At 50.1% G+C, this 17,979-nt stretch overlaps 1 protein-coding gene across 4 annotated transcripts in view; it reads right to left on the bottom strand.

The window, feature by feature from the left end:
- GFPT1 (glutamine--fructose-6-phosphate transaminase 1) overlaps window positions 1-17,979 on the bottom strand; it is a 34,342-nt gene that overhangs the window by 12,321 nt on the left and 4,042 nt on the right. For 2 of the 4 annotated variants that reach the window (XM_069035698.1, XM_069035697.1), the window contains exons 2-14: window positions 12,747-12,854; window positions 12,226-12,333; window positions 10,710-10,835; window positions 9,946-10,004; window positions 8,850-8,984; window positions 7,875-7,936; window positions 7,043-7,122; window positions 6,045-6,098; window positions 3,472-3,577; window positions 2,305-2,468; window positions 1,673-1,768; window positions 1,282-1,379; window positions 48-168 (exon numbers count right to left, since the gene is read on the bottom strand). In XM_069035698.1, the coding sequence (XP_068891799.1) occupies window positions 48-168; window positions 1,282-1,379; window positions 1,673-1,768; window positions 2,305-2,468; window positions 3,472-3,577; window positions 6,045-6,098; window positions 7,043-7,122; window positions 7,875-7,936; window positions 8,850-8,984; window positions 9,946-10,004; window positions 10,710-10,835; window positions 12,226-12,333; window positions 12,747-12,854 (1,317 nt within the window). The remainder of the gene's footprint in view (window positions 1-47; window positions 169-1,281; window positions 1,380-1,672; window positions 1,769-2,304; window positions 2,469-3,471; window positions 3,578-6,044; window positions 6,099-7,042; window positions 7,123-7,874; window positions 7,937-8,849; window positions 8,985-9,945; window positions 10,005-10,709; window positions 10,836-12,225; window positions 12,334-12,746; window positions 12,855-17,979) is intronic. The other 2 variants (XM_069035700.1, XM_069035699.1) reach the window with 1 other exon arrangement.

The following is a 17,979-nucleotide window of genomic DNA, read 5'->3' as shown; positions in this document are numbered from 1 at the left end:
CTCCATTCTGGGCAGGAGGCAGTGAGGCTGGGGAAGGGAGCCCGTACCTGACTGGCTGAGGAAGAAGCAGACGTCGTCCCTGAACACGGGGGTGTTCCTGTCCAGGAAGTCACTGGCCAGCTCCACCATGACAGGTAACTCCGTCAGCTCTTCCAGCACCTGGCGGGTCTGGCACAAGGAGGGGCAGGAAGTCAGGTATTACATCATGTTTATAAAACCAAGGGTCTGCACAAAAAAAGCTTTATAGCTGCCACACACTGGAAAATATTACTGTTAGAAGTCCCACATGAAAATCAGTGCTGGATTATACTTTAATTACTCAGTAGTGCCCACACTCAAGTCACCAACAACCCCTGTGAGAAGCAACCTTGCTTTGGCACCACCACCACCAGCCTGTGAGGCCAACCCCTCCCTCAAACAGAGAACTCCCTTAAGTAAGGCTCACGTATTATGTAACCCTCCATATAGATGATGCAATACTGGGTGTCCTGAGTGTGTATCAGACTGCAGCCTGAAGAACTCAGAAACCAACACCTACATCCAGGCCAACCAGAAATCCCACCTGGCTCCTAGCAGCCCCTGCCTTGCTGCATTCTGCTCCTGCATCATCCCTCCCCTGCCAGCTGCTTTTTACAACAGAGCAGCCTTTGTTTTCCAAAGCCTTCCACAGCCATGGAAGTCACAGGAACCACTTCCCTAAGTTCAGGTTCATCAGCTTTTATTTCCTCCTGCTGTTGCTGTGAGCTGGAAGTCTGGTGTTAGCAGCTTTCACAAGGGTCCTCCTTCATTCACCTGTGTGCACCTGCTTACTCTTAACCTGATTAAGGTTAAGAATCAATCCCTAACCTGAAATCAATCCTTAATCTCCCTGGGACACTCCACACACTCTCCGGGGAGACCTCAGAGCCTCTTCCAGTGCCTAAAGGGGCTCCAGGAGAGCTGGAGTGGGACTGGGGACAAGAGCCTGGAGTGGCAGAACAAAGGGGAATGGGTTTAAACTTAAAAAGGGTAGACTTAGATTTGATTATTAGGAGGAAATTCTTCCCTGTGAGGGTGGACAGGCCCTGGCACAGGGTGCCTAGAGCAGCTGTGGCTGCCCCTGGATCCCTGGGAGTGTCCCAGGCCAGGGTGGACATTGGGGCTTGGAGCAACCTGGGACAGTGAAAAGTGTCCCTGCCCGTGGCAGGGGTGGCACTGGATGGGCTTTGAGGTCCCTGAAACCCACCCCAGCCTGTGATTCTGGCACTGAGCCCAGCCCAGGTCCCAGAGCCCAGCACTCACAGCCACTCCTGCGTGGTAACTCGTGCCACAGGCAATGAGGATCAAACGCCGACACCTCTGGATCTCCTTGATGTGATCCTTCAGCCCACCCAGGTTCACTGTGAGCAAGATTGGAGAGGAAAATCAGGGTGGCCAGGTAGGAGAAATTCTCAAGATCACTGATGCTAACAGCGTGTTACCATCTCCATCATCCACTCAGCAAAACACCGTCATAAAATGGGATCTTGCCACCAGCACGTGGAATTCTGGAGGCACTCTGTGACACACACTTCATCTCACACCAGCAGGGTTTCCATCTCCCACTGCATCACCCACTTCCTCCCCTGTGACTACCATGAGTAACTGCTAGATACAGAGCTGTTGGGAATGAGGGAGGCTCAAGCTCAATTACCAGTGTAGTCATCGAAATTGACCCTTCCTCTCATCGTATTAACAACAGATTCTGGCTGTTCAAATATTTCCTTCTGCATAAATGAGCTGAAGTTACCTATGAAGAAAGAAAGAAAACAAATTAGAACACTTTACCTCCTGGTAATTGCCATTTTTCCTGTGTATGTAGGGAAAAGCTTGGACCAGGCCAGTTACCAGCTAGAGACTATTAAACTGATACTTCTTTTTCTGCCAAAACATCAGCTCATGATGAGAGCTTGATTCAGGTTACTGGAAGGCATCAGTGAAGGGGAGATCCAGGCTGGCAAGTTTGTGAGGGATCAGTCTTGGAAAAACCAGATGGCTCCAAGCAGGAGGCAAAATCCTCAGCCCCACAATTCTCCTCAGTAAGGTGTCAGCAACTATAGGGAAAGTCCCGTTACATGTGGGGACTTTTTTGCCCATGAGGGTGACACAGCACTGGACCAGGCTGTGGGACCTCTGCCCTTGGAGAGGCTCCAGACTCCACGGAGCAGGGCCGGTCAGAGCAGGGCCGGTCATCCCTCGGGGCAGGGATGGCACCAGGTGACTCCAGTCCCTCCCACCGTGCCCCAGCAGCCGTGCCCCTCCCCGCTGCCACCCAGCAGCTCTCACCCTTCATGATCTGCTGCAGCTCCATCTGCAGGGTCTGCACGGCCCGGCCCGGGTGGTCGCCGGCCGTGCGCTTGATGCGGTGGATGGACAGACGCCCGTCCACCACGGCCGCCACGTCGTCATCCTCCAGGAAGATCACGCGGTTGGTGTGCTCGATGACAGCACTGCGGGGGCACAGAGCACATCAGCCCCTGCTCTGGGAGCTCAGGGCTCAGCCCTTCCTATCACCCCACGCACGGCTCCGGAGTCGAGGAATTTCCTCGGCTGTTAAAATCGGGCCGTTCCTGTAAAGGACATTTCCACCCTGCCAATGGAATGGGATTTTTTTCCACCTGGCTCATTATTAATTTCAGTGCCTGCTTTAAGGAGAAGCTCGGAACTGCTCAGACAAAGCAGCGTGTGCAGCAATGGGATCTGTCTGGAGCTATGAGGTCAGGAAGGCAGGGATTTCCCCTGGCACACAGGCTGCTCAAACACAGCCTGTTCCTTCCTTGGTTTTTCCAGGGATAAGCCACTGTCCCTCCCTGTATGTCACTTTGCCCATCTGTAAAACCAGGGACAGCTTTGTCCCCTGTGAAGGCACCTGGGATCTGCTCAGCAGCACTCCCTGGAGTGTCACTGAGAAGCTCTAAAACCAGAACACATCGGGCTGTCCTAAGAGTCTCCACAATTCTCTGATGGAAAGAGCTGCAGAAATCAACCACAGCAGTATTTTTACACTCCTGGAGCAAGCGCTCATTTCTCTTGAACCAGAGAATCCCAAAAACTCTGCAAAGGCTGCTGCCAAGTTAGTCTCTCCTCACTCCTCTGGGACTGCAATATGCCACCTTTGATGATGAAGGAACTGCATGTGTGCAGAGACCCCTGGAGAATCAACACAATTCTGCTCATAATTAGCATCTGTCCTGCTAATTTAGGTCAGTACTCCCTCAGGTTTCCTATCACTGGGAAATCCTACCAACAGGTGAGCCTGAAGAAGGGTAACACCCTATTCCAAGGTCAGTATTCATTCCTTTAACAACAACTCTGTTTTGGTATTTGTGAAGTAATGGCCACGTGCACACAATTTACTTTATTCACCAAGAACCCACAGCCTCCCCATCTCTTGTTCAAGAGAGCTTTAAACAGGATATTTCTACACACACCAGAGATGCTGGAAAACCCTACCTGGCATCAGAAGCAAAGTAATATTCCACAGCTTTCTCCTCCACAGGGAAGAGGCAGGTGGTGCTGTCCACTCGGGACAGGCTGCAGCTCCCCTTCTTGTCTTTCCCTAGGAGACAGGAGGGTCAGGGGCTGCCCAGGTGCCACACCCAGAGAGGCCCCAAGGCACGGTACCAACATGAAGCACTATTTTCACACCTGCAGGTGGTCACAGCAAAGGAACTTGTACTGTTGTGCCCATTTCTCAGTTTGCTTGCAAGAGATTTCTGTGGTTTTTAGTAAGTCTGCAAGTGTATTACCAGTGCACTTTTAAGTTTAGAGGAATTTATCAGGAAAAAAAAATCCAAATTAAAGTTTTGTGTGGCTCCACTAGCAGAGAATTCAAGATGCTTTATGAGCAGCCACATTTCCCTGCCCTGTTGATCACTTTAAGCTTCTCCCATGTTCCTGTCTAGTGAGACTCTCCTGAGCCCCCAGAAATGGACCAGCATTGCTCCTTCACTGTCTGTTACTCTCAGCACTGGGGAAATTCTTTCAGAGCTGCCACCTGCGTGACCACCCAGCTCCCCTGAGCACCGCAGGTGGAACCCAAACCTATTTCTGTCTGGCTGAGCTCACAGCTCAGAAGTCTGGGATTAAGAGCTCAGCATTGCTCCTGCACTATCAACCAACCACCTCATCCTGATCAGAAAATCAGACCTGTGCTGTTGGCCAGGGAGGCATCCAGGGGTGCTGGAGGACACAGGACTGTCAATCAGCTCTGGAAAAATCTGTCCTAAAAGCTCAGTACTCCTTTCTGGAGTACTCTGGCAATTCCCAATACTGTCTCATCCTCCTCCTCCACACTGCTTCTCAGTGGTGAAGCTCATCAGGGATGCAGATGAGGCACCCAACACCTACTGCTCAGCACCAGCCTCGAGCAAAATTATTTGCCAGTCATTGTGCAGGGTATGGGGAGGGTGGGGGTGGATTAATCAGCTTATCCACCAAAATGGGACCATTGCTGAAGAACAATAACACTGAAGTTACTCCATTCTATATTTATTTCATAATCCTGATGTTGTTTCACCTACTAGACACTGATCTGATTCAGTGATGCAAGCAGAGCTCGTGGTGTTCTGATCTACACTTCTGCAGATGAAAATGTAAAGGAAAAATACTGCTTTCATGTTGATACTCAGTAAAAAAGGTCCACTCAGCCAGTGATTTAGAGCCTTCCAGTTCAGTTATGAAGTCAGTAAAGGAGGAAAACAACGCCTTTGTTCTGAGTTGAGACAGGACAGAGCAGAGCTGTTAGTGGCCACTCCCCCACAGAAGCACCCCAGACCTGATCAGAACATGCAAATTTGGTGTCTCAAAATAGATCATTTCCCTGCATTGACTTTATTATGTTGCATTGCTTTCCTCGTTACAGGCTGTGCACTGGGGGGTGGTTACTGTGCACACACACAGGCACTGTGTGTGCAGTCACCAAGGCTGCGTTGGGGAGTTACCGTGAGTATTTTCAGCCAGTTATGAGTTTTATTTTATCTGTGGATTTGTCCATTTATCTATAGATAATCTGATTGTTGCTCTACTGCACCAACCCCTCATCTACTACAATTTAGAAGCAACACAGAAGGAATTTTTAAATCTCTTCCCTTCTGTACCCAAGAATGGAGAATTAACCCAGGTACAGTAAAAAGGGGCAGGGGGGCAATTACTCAGAAAAGCCTCAGTGCCTCTGAGAGCTGAGGGATTTGGGTTCTCAGAGCCCCTGGGAACTCACCTGGCTACGGAATTTTACTTCAAACACTGAGAGATACACTGGGTAAAGAGAAACAAAACCTCACCTGATGTTTGGAGTCAGGCAAGCCAGCTCCTGGTTCACCTCTCAACAAACCCAGGTTTGCTTCTCCTCCAGCAAGAGAGATGTCAGATATTTTACCCAGGGAGTGCCTGAGGCCACTGAGCCTCTGCTGAGGGTGGAATCCCATTTATTTACAGTCACCAAGGATCAGATCCTCCCCCTCTCAGAAAAGGGTTCTCCTGCTTCAGATGTGAACTGGGTTCATCCCTTCATGGGACGGGCTGGCCTTTAAAGCACTTCAAGTGAACAACAGATAAATGAACAGCCTCAGGCCAACCTTAGTGCTGCCACCAGAGGCTGCAGCTCAGATTCACACCGTGGTCAGGGGCAGGACACAGCTCCAGAAGGAATTTGGAGCAATGCTTGCATTAGGATTATCAGCAGCCTTCTGCTTTAGTGGGGTTCATTTTTAAGGTAATTCACTGTTTCCTTCTGCAGCCAGAGCTGCAGGAACACTCAGTACAACCTGCACTGTCATCACTTTTCCACATATGCTGGGCATTATGTCCCAATATTTGAAATGGGATGGGTGGATTTTCCCATGTGTTGCTCGTGGTGTTTCTGATCAAGAAGGAATTTTGACTCTCCCACTTGTTTCACTACACTGCATGGAAAGCAATAACCACATATTAAAAAGACAATGCATCTTGGTCTCATTTGATTCCTTTCCAAAGGAACTGGAGGATTTGTCTGAAATTTCAAGTACTAGCTTTTCTCTGGTAGGCACCTTCCTCCATTTTTATGGATATTCCATCAAAAGAATGATCCATAGATTGTACAGCTGAAAGTGCAATTGGAAAAAAAAAACAAAAAAACTTCAGATAATCAGTAAAAATGTATAGTGTTACATAAATACATTAATATTACTGCTAATTATCCAATCAAAAGGCAAAGCTCCTGGGGCTGGTTCTTGCAGCAGGGGATCAGCAGCTACGCTGCTAGGAGGCAGCAGGGCAGCAGAGCAATTCCTCTGGATCCCTGCACTGCTCAGAACACAAGCCCAGGGACTGGACAGGTTCAGACCCCTCTGACAGCAGTGAGTTACAGAGTAATTCTAAGTCACTCTTCATTTTCAAGGGTGTCTGTGGTGGTAGAACCCATGGGAGAGCAGGATGGACAGACAACATGAACACACATTGTCCCACAAAGGGGAACAGCTTCTAAAAATGGCGTGGGGTGGCAGGGGCAAGGTGACAGTGCCAAGCTCCAGCCTGCAAAGCTCTCTCATCTTTGTTCTTGAAAACTACCAGGCTCACAAATGCCAACATGCCACACACAGAATACAGACTTCAGTTCAACTGTACTGTTTAATTTATTATATTGAACTATTCCAACATCCCTGGAAGTGTCCAAGGCCAGGCTGGGCAGGGCTTGGAGCAACCTGGGATAGTGGAAGGTGTCCCTGCCCATGGAACAAGATGGGCTTTAAGGTCCCTCCCAACCCAAACCATTCCATGACTTTAGTTTATTCTACTATAGTAAGATGAATTTTCCTTGTAATAACTGGACATTAAATCTTTGATTACAACACTAGAGGCCAACCTGAGGTAACTAACACCTATAACTTGAGGTATATGGTGGGTAGAACATGTGGTTAAAAGCTTGCTTTTAAAAAAACATCTCCAGTAATGGTTTCATTTCCAAAGTACAGTTGAAGTCTGTATTTCGGAGCCCACAGCTGTGTGTGCCCGTGCCCTGCAGCGAGGGGAGGAGCTCCCCACTCACCTGTGCGGTACAGGATGGGGATGTGGTCGGTGGAGAGCTTGTGCTCGCTGCGCACGCCGATGAGCAGGGGGCTGCCTCGCCTGCAGGGACACAGGGACAGCTCAGCACCCCGGGGACACCCCCACACCCCACGCTGGGGTTCTGCTCCCCAGCAGCAGCTCAGGTGCACCAGGGCACAGCCAGAGGCTCCCAGAGCAGCTGCTGCTGCAAGCACGGGGTGCAAACACAGAAAGAATAAAGAACACAGGGATAAAGAACACAGGGATAAAGAACACAGGGATAAAGAACACAGGGATAAAGAACACAGGGATGTGAGCAATCTGCATCAGGGTTAGACAAAATTCCCTAGAGTCACTGCACACCTGAAGCAGGGACTGCTCCTCACTGGATGTGCCTACAAACAGGCTTTGGCACTTAAGTTCAACCCCTGTGGAGGCACACACACAGTGAAACCACCCCAACTGATGCTGGTGTTTAAAAGTGGGATAGAAAACCTCAACACGAGGCTGGCCCAAATTCCAGGCCAAATGCAGGACTTGTCCAAGTGCTGCCACAAGGGCAAGCACAAAGGAAAAGGTAAAATCATCTCCCTTCAGATCATAACCAGAGGATACCAAAACCAAGCTGTTCCAGACCAGGAAATAAGAAATTTCCAAAGTATTTCTGGGAACTTTCTGTTATGAGAGATGGAGAACAAGAGAAAGGAAATTAAAAACAACCACCCTCTCACCTGCATATGCAGTGTGGTAAGAATGATCTCTACTCTGTCTTCTGACTTGGGGGTACAAAAACAAGTGACAGACAAGAATGTTCCTCACATGGCAACACTCACCTGGTACCGACTGCCTGCCCAGGGTAATGAACACTCTTGAACACAAGGGCAAAAGCTCCTTCCTGCAACAAGAGAAACAAACTGTTCATCCCCTCTGTTATCTGAGGCCTGGGCACCATTTCAGTGTTCCCAGCACAGAAACTGCTCCTGTGTTTCTGTGGACATGGAAGAGACACCAGAGAGGTTTCACAGATGTTTTCAGAACCTCCTGTAGCTCCAGCCCCCCATCCTGGAAGGGTGTCCCTCCCCTGAGCCTGGCAGCACATCCTCCACCACTGAATGAGTCCTGAACCCCCCGAGAGACACTCAGACTCCCTTGGTTATCCAAGTGGCTCCTGCTTTAGCTCAGGGTGCAGTGAGGGGACCCAAAGGCAAAGCTCTGCTAAAAGAAGCACCAAAACTTCAGGGTGTTTGCTCAGATGAGGTGCCACAACCTGCCAGCAACACAAGTTCTTGGCCTGTTGCTGCAACAGCTCCTGGCAGGTAAAGCAGTGAGGAACTCAGCGGAACCAGGTGCTGGGGGCTGAGAGGTGAACTGCGGTGGATCCTGTTCCTGCACATCAGCGGGCAGTGGAAGCAGAGGCTCCGCGGAGCAGCTCCCACCAGGGGTCAGCAGCAATCCCGGACCGAGCTCCGGGAAGGACTGGAAGCAGCACAGGCTCTCCCAGGCCGGCTCCCTCCCCGCTCTCACCACCCCAGCCAAGGGCTGGCAGCCTCCAGGTGCTGCCGTGACCCAAAATTTATTCATTACCCAGACGAATACTGACAAATGTTCAAGAAAACCGAATGTACACCTGATATGAACTGTCAGAGGTTCATGCCTTAGCACGTGCCCCAGAGCATCCTGCAGCAGTGGCCTGGGCTGGTGCTGCAGTGCCCTGGCAGCGCTGGAGGGCAGGGGTTGTTTTAGGGGGGGTAGGGGTGTCTGTCCCACTGTGTCCGTCCCACAGCTGCCCTCCCTGCCCGCAGCATTACCAGCTGCTGGATGACCCTCTCCACCAGCGTGGTGAAGCTGATGTCGTCGCTGTCGCGGTTGTCGTACATGTACTTGACCAGCTTGGCGATGCTCTCCGTGTCTGTCTCCGACTCGAAGTCGTAGCCCTTGCTCTCCTGCAGGGACAGCCCGTGTGGGTGACCAGCCCTCTGCCTTCCTTCCCACCTTTCCTTTCTTTGTTTTTACTACTCCCTTCACCTTGCCTTTAACTTTTTTTCTTTTTCTCATGTCTTTCCTTTTCTTTGCTCCTACCTTCCTCCCTCATACTTCCTTTTCCTTCCCTTTTTCTTGCCTTTCCTTTTTCCTGCTCTCCCTTTTCTTTCCGCCCCTTCTTTTTTTCTTTCTTTTTACCCTTCCATACTGCAGTTGTTCCTCCTCTTTTCTCTCTTTTTTCCCCATCCTTTGCTCTGCTTTTCCTCTTTTACTTTTCTGCCTTTCCTTTTTCCTTCTTTTTCTCCTCTTCTCACACTTTCCTTCCATCCTTCCTTCCCACCTTTCAAATTGCAATATGAGGAGAGGAGAAGAGGGCAGTGAGTGGGAGCGTGAGGGGAGTGGAGGAGTGTGAGAATGTGAGGGGGAGAGTCGGGGTGGGGGGACCCAGGGAGGGGGTTTGGGTGGGGAAGTCTCAGTGGGAGAATGAGTGGGGGATGAGGAGGGAGTGGAAGTTGGGGGGTGTGAGCAGGGCAGTGAGTGTGAATGTCAGAATATGAGTGGGGGAATGTGGGGAGTGGGAGTGACATAGGGAGGGAAGGGGGGATGTAAATGTGAGAATGCACCCACAGAGTAGGAGAGTCTGTGAGTGTAAGGGAAGGAGTGTGAGTGAAAATATGGGTGGGAGTGCAAAAATATGAGTGGGGGAACATGAATGGAGGTGGGAGTGAATGTGAGTGGGGGGGAGAATGACTGAGAGATGAGTGAGGAGTGAGTGGAGCAATGTGAGCGAAGGAACGGGACGAGTGGGGAGTGCAAATGGGAGCGTGAGAGTGAGAACACAAGAGGGGGAGTGAGCTGGGAAGGGTGAGAGAGCAAAGGGGAGTGGGAAAGAAGGGAGGGTCTCACCCCCCAGGGGTCACTCACCAGGAACTTCCGCAGGTCCTTGTAGTTGGTGATGATGCCGTTGTGGATGACGATGAACTCTGGGGACAGAGGAAAGGCCCTGCTCAGCCCCGTGCCAGCCCCAGCCTGGCAGCAGAGCCCACACACATTCCTGTGGGACAGGCCCTCGGCAGAATAAAGCACATTTCACCTCCTGGTGCCATTCCCTGCTCTGCCCCATTGGCATGGCTAGGACAGGGGGGATAGCAGTGGCCTGGGTGGCACCAGGGCTACCCAGACCCTGCAAAGCCCCTGCAGGCACCTGAGCACTTGGCAGCTCCCGTCCTGTTGGGAGCAATGAACTCCGTGCTGCTGCTGCCAGCTGAGCACTGCTGTCCCCTGGCAGCACAGCCCACGCTGTGACAGCCCTGAGCACACCAACCCCATTCCCTACAGGGGGGATTAGGGGAAAAAAGTTTATGAAATTCCATTCCAAAGAACAGCCACGAAAATTCCCACCATCCCATTTCCTTCCATCTTCCCCTCCTTGCTCTGTGCCCACGCACCCACCCAAGCCCTGGGCACCCACCCCAACCCTTCCAGGATCCCTCACTGCTGGGAACACTCCCCGTGGCCAGAACCCGAGTCCAAGCCCTGTGGCTTCACCACAGCTGGGCTCAGCACCATGGCCTGAATGAACCCACTGCCTGTGCCCAGCCACCCCTCCCGGGACATGGAGGGGCAGGCAGCTCGCCCAGAGGCTCCAGGAGCTGCTGAGGAGCCAAGGGTCCAGGGAAGGCACTGACCATTGTTCTTGTCGGAGCGCTGCGGGTGGCTGTTGATGGGGTTGGGCTCCCCGTGCGTGGCCCAGCGCGTGTGGGCGATCCCCAGGTGAACGTCAAACTCGATGTCCAGGTCCATGTCCTGTTGCTCTGCAGCAGAAAGTTTTAGTCCTGAGGGGTTGTCCATACCCCAAGTCAAGCTGGGAGTCTCACCAGGTCTCGGGGACTACAGGGCAGCAGTGCTGACAGGGCCAGCAAATCCCACAGGACAGAATCACAGAGTTGTCAAGGTTGGAAAAGACCTTTAGGATCATCAAAGTCCAACCAAAACCTCAAGGGGTTTCAGGGCAAGGCAGATGGACACAGATAACAGCCCTGCATTTCTCACTCTGCCAGAACAAAAAGCAACCTTTAAGGCAGAATCCAGCCCTGAGCTGTCCCTCAGGGGTGCTCCTTGCCATCCTGTCACCTGTGGCTGAGCCAGCCCTGCACACCACCATGGTTATTCATGCATCCCTAACCCCACTCTCTCCAAAGTCTACCAGGAGCATGAATATTTCTTTTGGAAAAAAAAAAACTCCTCTCGCTGCACAAGTGTTTCCACAATCTTTTTAAAACTGTATATCCTGACATTTTCTTGAGCAGGAAAACCTCCCTTCACGAATCCTCTGTCCATCTCCTATTTCTGTACCACACACCCCACCTCATCTGGGCTTTCTGGCTCCTGGTTTACACTAAGATTAGACTGACCCACCTCCCTCTGGGACACTCAGCACTCTGCACCTCAGGTGAACACAAGGATGGGTTAAAAAGACTTGAATTACACCAACACAGCAGCTTCTGAATGTGAAGTTGAGATCCTGACTGCTCTGAAAAGCATCTCCCCACCCTCACACAGCCTGTATTCCACTCCCAGCAACTTTGAGCATCTTTGCACTGAGCGCAGATTTAATGAATTTAAGGTTTAATCAAGGGAACACAGAGAGGCAGAAGGAGATGCAGAAGCCCTCGGTCTCTGCAGTCCAATCAACGTGACAGTGACACACACCAGTGCCCTCCTGAAGCCACTGCAGAGCCCGGCCCCACAGGACAGAGGCCCAAGCTGGGACAGGCGTTCCATGGGAACATTTAAAACCCAGCTGGGGAGGTCCTTACAGCATTCCTCCTTCTGCCCAAGATGCAGGTCTTGATCATTATCTCCTGCTAATTCCTCTACTCTCAGTTCAAGGCGGTTTTGGGTGCTTGTTTATGAGTTTTTCTTGTGTTTTCCATGATGCATTTCAGGTCTATCTTACTTTAGTAGGAGGCAACTCATTTGTCTTGAAAAAGTCAGGACTTCTCTGTAGCTTCACACCAACAACCACAGAATCACCAGGCTCTTCACAGCTCATCCCTGAGCGTTTACACCTCTGGCTCTTTACACACAAGTTACTTGGAAATAAGGTGTTTGTGGGTAAAACAGGTGATATTTAAAAAAAAACGAGGTGAGAGGACATGTCAAGGGAAGAGGGCAGGCAAAGGAGGAAAGGGAGATACCTACTGTGAACCTCTTCATCCAGAGCCTTCACTTTCCCCTTCTGCTTGATAATGTGGATTTTGCAAGCATTGGCTTCCCAGTCTTTGTCATTTCCACCATCCAGTCCCACACCTAAACCCCACCATGGAACACGAAGAACGAGGGTCAAGTTCAGAAGTTATTACAGTATTTTATGTAAACAAATTCTGCCCTTTTTGATTCTTCCAGAGCCCTTTCTCCAATAGCTGGCCCTCCACATAAAGGCTAGATACCCCTTAGATTAGAACTCAGTTTTTCTCTTTGTCACCTTGTCAGTATTTTGAAAGCCTTAGGAGGAAAAAAAAAAAAAAGCCCTCAAGAATGTTTATAGAAATCTGTATATTGAAGTTAATCCAAACCTCTGACCACAGGCACATCCAGTTTGTGTTCCAGCTTCTTCAAAAGCAGAAGGTGGTAGAAACCATTCACAATCACACCACAATTCACATCAAACCATCACTTAGAGCCCAAGCTCCCAGCAGAGCCAGTGCAGCTCAGACAGGTACCTGCGGAGTCGTAGCCCCGGTACTCCAGGCGCTGCAGCCCTTTGATGAGGGTCTCCAGGATCTCCCGCCTCGTCCGGGGAACATGGTAGTTCAGGTAAGCAAAGATGCCTGTGGGGGGGAAAGAGACTCATTTTACACCAAAATCCCAGCTGGGGAAGCTCTCTGTGAGCACCAGGTTCCCACTCCAGCAGCCTCTGTGCCTGCGGGAAGCTCCCACTGCACTCCCAGCTCTGCCTGCCCCAACCAAGGCTCAACAGAGACATCACTGACAGTCAAGAGATCAAAACTACCCAAAACCACTGAAAGCAGCTGAGCAGGACAGGCCTGGGCATGATGGGAGAAGGAATTTCCCTGTAAGGTGGACCTACACAACAGGATGAGCTGTCAGGAGACAACACAGGGCACAGGAAACTCATCCCTGCAGGTGAACAAGTCAAGGTTCCCTCACGCGGAGCTGAAGAACGGTCAGAGAAAGGAATTCTTCCTCCAATAGCTTCTTCCAAGTTCCTCTCACAGACTCACCAAGAAAAAAAATCATTTCACTCATGCAAACTAAGACTCCCAAACTAATGGAGCTCTCCTTCCTGTAGGTTGCAAAGGAAGAGGAATTGTTGCTTCTATTTTTACACAAATTCCTCGATCTCTAATGCCAGCTCCAGCTCAGAACAATTCCCCTTGGTGCCACCACGAAGCAGCAGGATGAGAAGACATTTACTGGATGCTACAAATATCCCGAATTGAAACGTACAGCTTCACCCTGTGACATTTGAAAGGAGAAAATATCTGCGTGGAGTAAAAGCAAGACCAGTTTCACACAAACATCCATCTGTGTAAGTGACTGGGAATGCCAGGTTTGCAATTTGAGAAACTTTATCAAAACCTCTTGAGAACGGAATTCAGTCTCACACACACAGACACAAAGTCCTTCTGAAGGCATCCCAAATCTTTGATATTTTCCTGAGGGTGCTGCCATGCAGATCCCAAACTTTTATTCATAAAAGTTTTACTCCCAAGGTGGCCTTTGGAACATAAATTCTTACATTTACCCACAGAACATTTGAAAAACTGCATTCTTAAGTTGTTTGTGTTTTGGACTTAAACTAAATAATTCAAAGCCTTTCAATGTCTTTATTTTATAAGCAGAAGTATGGACTACTCAATGCTGAGGGACCATGGACAGGTCTCAGGATAAGTTTATCCTAAGCTTCTTCCCATTCCCTTTAGAAGTTACACCTCCCTGCAGCTCTGCTGCCAGCAGAGCACACCACAACTCGCTGATTTTCTTCCACACCGCACATTCAAGCGTTCCTCTTTCTTAATCCTAGTCAGATGAAGGGAAAAAAATGGAAAAGGAGCTTTTCACTTTGTTCTTAAGCTTCTGCCTTCATTTCCCCAAACCACCTGCAAGATTATCAGGACCACGTTTGTAAAAATTCACAGTTCCATTTCCATTGCTCCTGACATCCCAAACCAACAGGGCACACAGGCCTGCTGCTACCTGGTCAACCTGAGTGTTGGATCCAGTAACTCCACGGACAGGGTGAGCTCCTCCTGCACAAACCTCCCTATCCACAGCTCAAAGCTCAGCAGACAAACCCCTGAGGGCAGTGAACCACCTCTGCTGTGCTCCAAACCTCTGAAGGATGCTTTAAAGGCCCCACGCTCTCCATGTCCAAACCCTCATCCCCACCCTCCTGGCAAAAAAACCCAGTTTTCCAATTTGAGATACTTTGTTCATTCTGTTTCTAAAAACTGCCAACTTCAGGCAAACAACAGCTTCCCTGTTCCAAGTGAGCTGACTCCAAATAGCTGAAGGATGGCATGTTTCAGCTATATCCTGGATGCCTAAAACCCTTAAATGACTCGCAGGCCTTACAGCAGGAAGGAGCACAGAGCAGACTGCTTTGTTAGCAGGAGCTGGAGCAGCCCCTTTCCTCGTACAAACACCCAGAGCAGTGGCAGAGTTACACATAAAACAAAAGTGTGCACAAAGCAAAGAGAACCAGCACATCTGAACTCTTCTGGAGGCAGCTGGGCTGCAGCAGCCTGTCCCTGACACCGCCCTGCACAACAAACACCTCCCAGGACACCATCCAAAGTACAGCTGCTCCACAACAATCAAGGCCAACACAAGGAACTACGGGCTCATGAACGCTGCCTGCATTTTTCCAAATTAGCTAAATCATTTGAGTTGAAGCCTCTCCGTGTTTTATGTACCTTGGATCCCATTCCCACCCAATCCCTGGAGCCTCACACCTCGTTCTGATGGTGCTGGGGCCTTCACGGAGCTCTCCAGAAGCACCTTCAACCCCTGCAGCCCTCGGTGGCATTTCAGCTCCCCTGCCACGGCACAGCCCAGCCCCACTCAGGCACAGCCGCCCGGGAAGTCATTCCAGGGCACAGCACCGAGGCCACCCCGGTGGGATACACAAACAGGGCCGAGGAGAGGTGCTGAGGTGCTCTGGGATCTGAGCACTGAATTCCTGCTGTGGCCAGCCTGGCTCCCGGACGTGCTTCCCAGAGAACAGCACCAGTGTGAAAGCACAAGGGCCCCATTGATGGGAGCACAGAGGGGGCCCTTCTTCCCAGCAGGGCACGGGCGCAGGGAAAGGGAAAGGGTGGGGAAGGAGCAGTGGGACACCTTTGGAGAGTGCCAAGAGAGGAGAGAAGAACTGTAGGGAAGGTGGAGGGGAAGCAGAGAACAGCAAACTCGCTCTGTGTGCTCTGCCACCTCACACCCGGCTCGGCCCGGCCGTGTCTCCAGCCTGGGCAGGGAGCGGCGTGTCCGAGGGGTGTGAGGGAATGGACTGGGACCGAGGGACAGCAGGGATGATGGAATGGACTGGGACTAAGGGATGGCAGGGATAAAGGGTGTCAGGGAATGCTCCAGGACCCAAAGGATGGCAGGGATGCAGGGTGACAGGGAATGCTCCAGGACCCAAAGGATGGCTTCTGGCACAAGGATTGCAGCTTATTCTGAATCTGGCTCCCTCCAGAAGGGTTGACTTTGGACACCTTCATTAAATCTGAACCCAAAACAGACAGTGACCTGAGAAGTTGTTTTCTCTGCAGATTTCAGCAAGTTCAGTCACACCTACAGTAAAAAACTCCAACCAGCAGCCCAAACCCTGACTGCTTGCCCCAGATCCCAGCTGCTGGCAGGGCACGACGAAACGGGCACAAAGTGGCATCAGCCTCCCCACAGGGAGGGGTGGCTCAGCTGGGAGGAGAGGGAAAGCTGGAGTGTTTATCCCTGCCTGTACTGCAAACAAACACAAAACACCCGTCCAGAAAGGAGCCAGCTTGGCATTTGTCTCAGGCATTGAAAACAGCTATTAATTACAGCACAATTATATGAAGATTATTCATGAGGCCTGTGAAAAAACTGAATCCAAGACTAAGAATGCCACAAAAAAAACCCAACCCTCCCAAAAAAACCAACCCAAGGAATTCAGTGCTTCTCAGAAAGCACAGAGACTATGAAAACTAAGAAAACCAGAAGAAACACAAACGCAGCGTTAGTGCTGCGAAATACAGACACAATCTCCAAAAAAACAGAACCTGGGAGAGACAGTTTTGATTCAGTTCAGCTTTTAGATCCTAAGAGGAAAATAGCTGGAATGATAGTGGAGATGCCGCTGGGAAAATCAAATTCTAAGAACTCATCTGTGAGCAACACATTTGTCCTGGGTTGCAGCGTATTCTATTCCCATCCTCAGGAGCTGCTGGAACCAGGTGGGGCAGGGTTTCCTGGCCTCCTCCCTCTGGACTATCTTCTGTTAATGTCCCATCAATGCCTGGCCTCACAACTCATCATCCCACTGTGAGATGCTGCACCCAGAGGGAGGAACCAAGCATTCCCTCCTGGATATAGTCTGAGATTCCCAACACCACAGACACGCTTTCCACTGGATTCCCAGAGGACAGGAGCTACACAGCCACCACTGGACCTTCAGAAGAAGAGCAGCCCCTTCTACAGGATCACTGCTCCGACAGAACCACATCCAGCACTTCAGGAGGACTGCAGCCACCATCTCATCAGACTGCTACCACCACCCTGACTAACAGGGTTGCATCCTGACTCTGTCACTTTGAACCAGTGTTTTCTGCCTTTTTTTTAAATTTCCCTATTAAATTGTTATTCTGACTTGGTGCCTCCCACTGGTTTGTTTTCAAACTGGTACAACATTTTACAAATGAGAAGGCAAGTAAGACAGGGAGGTTTAAAACTCACCTTGGAGGAAACAGGAAAAAATTAAATAAAAATAGAATATGCATAAATGACACACTATAAAAGTAAAAAATGAGGCAAGAAGGCTCCCGTAAAAGAATACAAGTCTTCCTAAATGCATGACTTACTAGTCTACGAGCTAAAATCCAATATTTGAAGGCTTATCTCCCATTTGTGTTACTTATAATAATGAACTATGTGTAAATAAACTTCATTATTGGAAATATTTACAAATGTGTTTCATTTTCTCTTTTACAAACATCCTGTAATGATGTAATTCTTCATAGCTGGGGAAAGTTTGAATTCCCATTTAGCAAACATCATTTTTCCTGTCTCTTAACTACTGGATCGTTCAGGAATGTCTGAGCAATCACACCTTGTAACCACTCCCGCTTTGATGTACAGTTCCACTGCCCTCGACAGAAACACTGATGAGGAAAAAAAGATGCAAAGTGCTCTTTATACTTCACTGACCTAAGAGTATTTCTGAAAAATGTTTCCTTCTCCCAGCAGCCACCAACAGGGCTCTGAAGAGAGAAGCCTCCTCTGGAATTAGACCTCGAGCCATGGGTGCCACCTGTGTTGCTGTGCGGCGAGGATCCCCTCGGTGCCCGGGTGTCACAATGTCCCTTCACGGAAAAACCCTCCTTTCACTCAAAGGGAACAAAGGGTCGCTTCATGCAGCCACAGAACGCAGCCGAGGTGGCTCACACAACACCCAACCCCACCTCCCAGTCCAGCAAAGGCCTTTGTCACACACCAGAGACACGTTTTCCTCCGAGTCACAATGCCCTGCTCAAGCCTTGCTCTCTCCCTCCCTGAGCTTATGTTGAAATCAATCGACACAGCTCGAGACATGAAAAGACATCAGGTGCACAGAGCTTTGTCAGGAGCCCTCTCAGAAGTGACAATTTCTCCATCAAAGTGACAGTTCATTGAAATCACTCAATGGAAACGTTGGTTTGGATGGAATTCCAAGGCAAACCCACGGAGTTCCATCAG

This window comes from Aphelocoma coerulescens, chromosome 22 (genome assembly GCF_041296385.1).
Source record: "Aphelocoma coerulescens isolate FSJ_1873_10779 chromosome 22, UR_Acoe_1.0, whole genome shotgun sequence".
NCBI lineage: Eukaryota > Metazoa > Chordata > Aves > Passeriformes > Corvidae > Aphelocoma > Aphelocoma coerulescens.
This window is presented reverse-complemented; position numbering and strand designations above follow the sequence as displayed.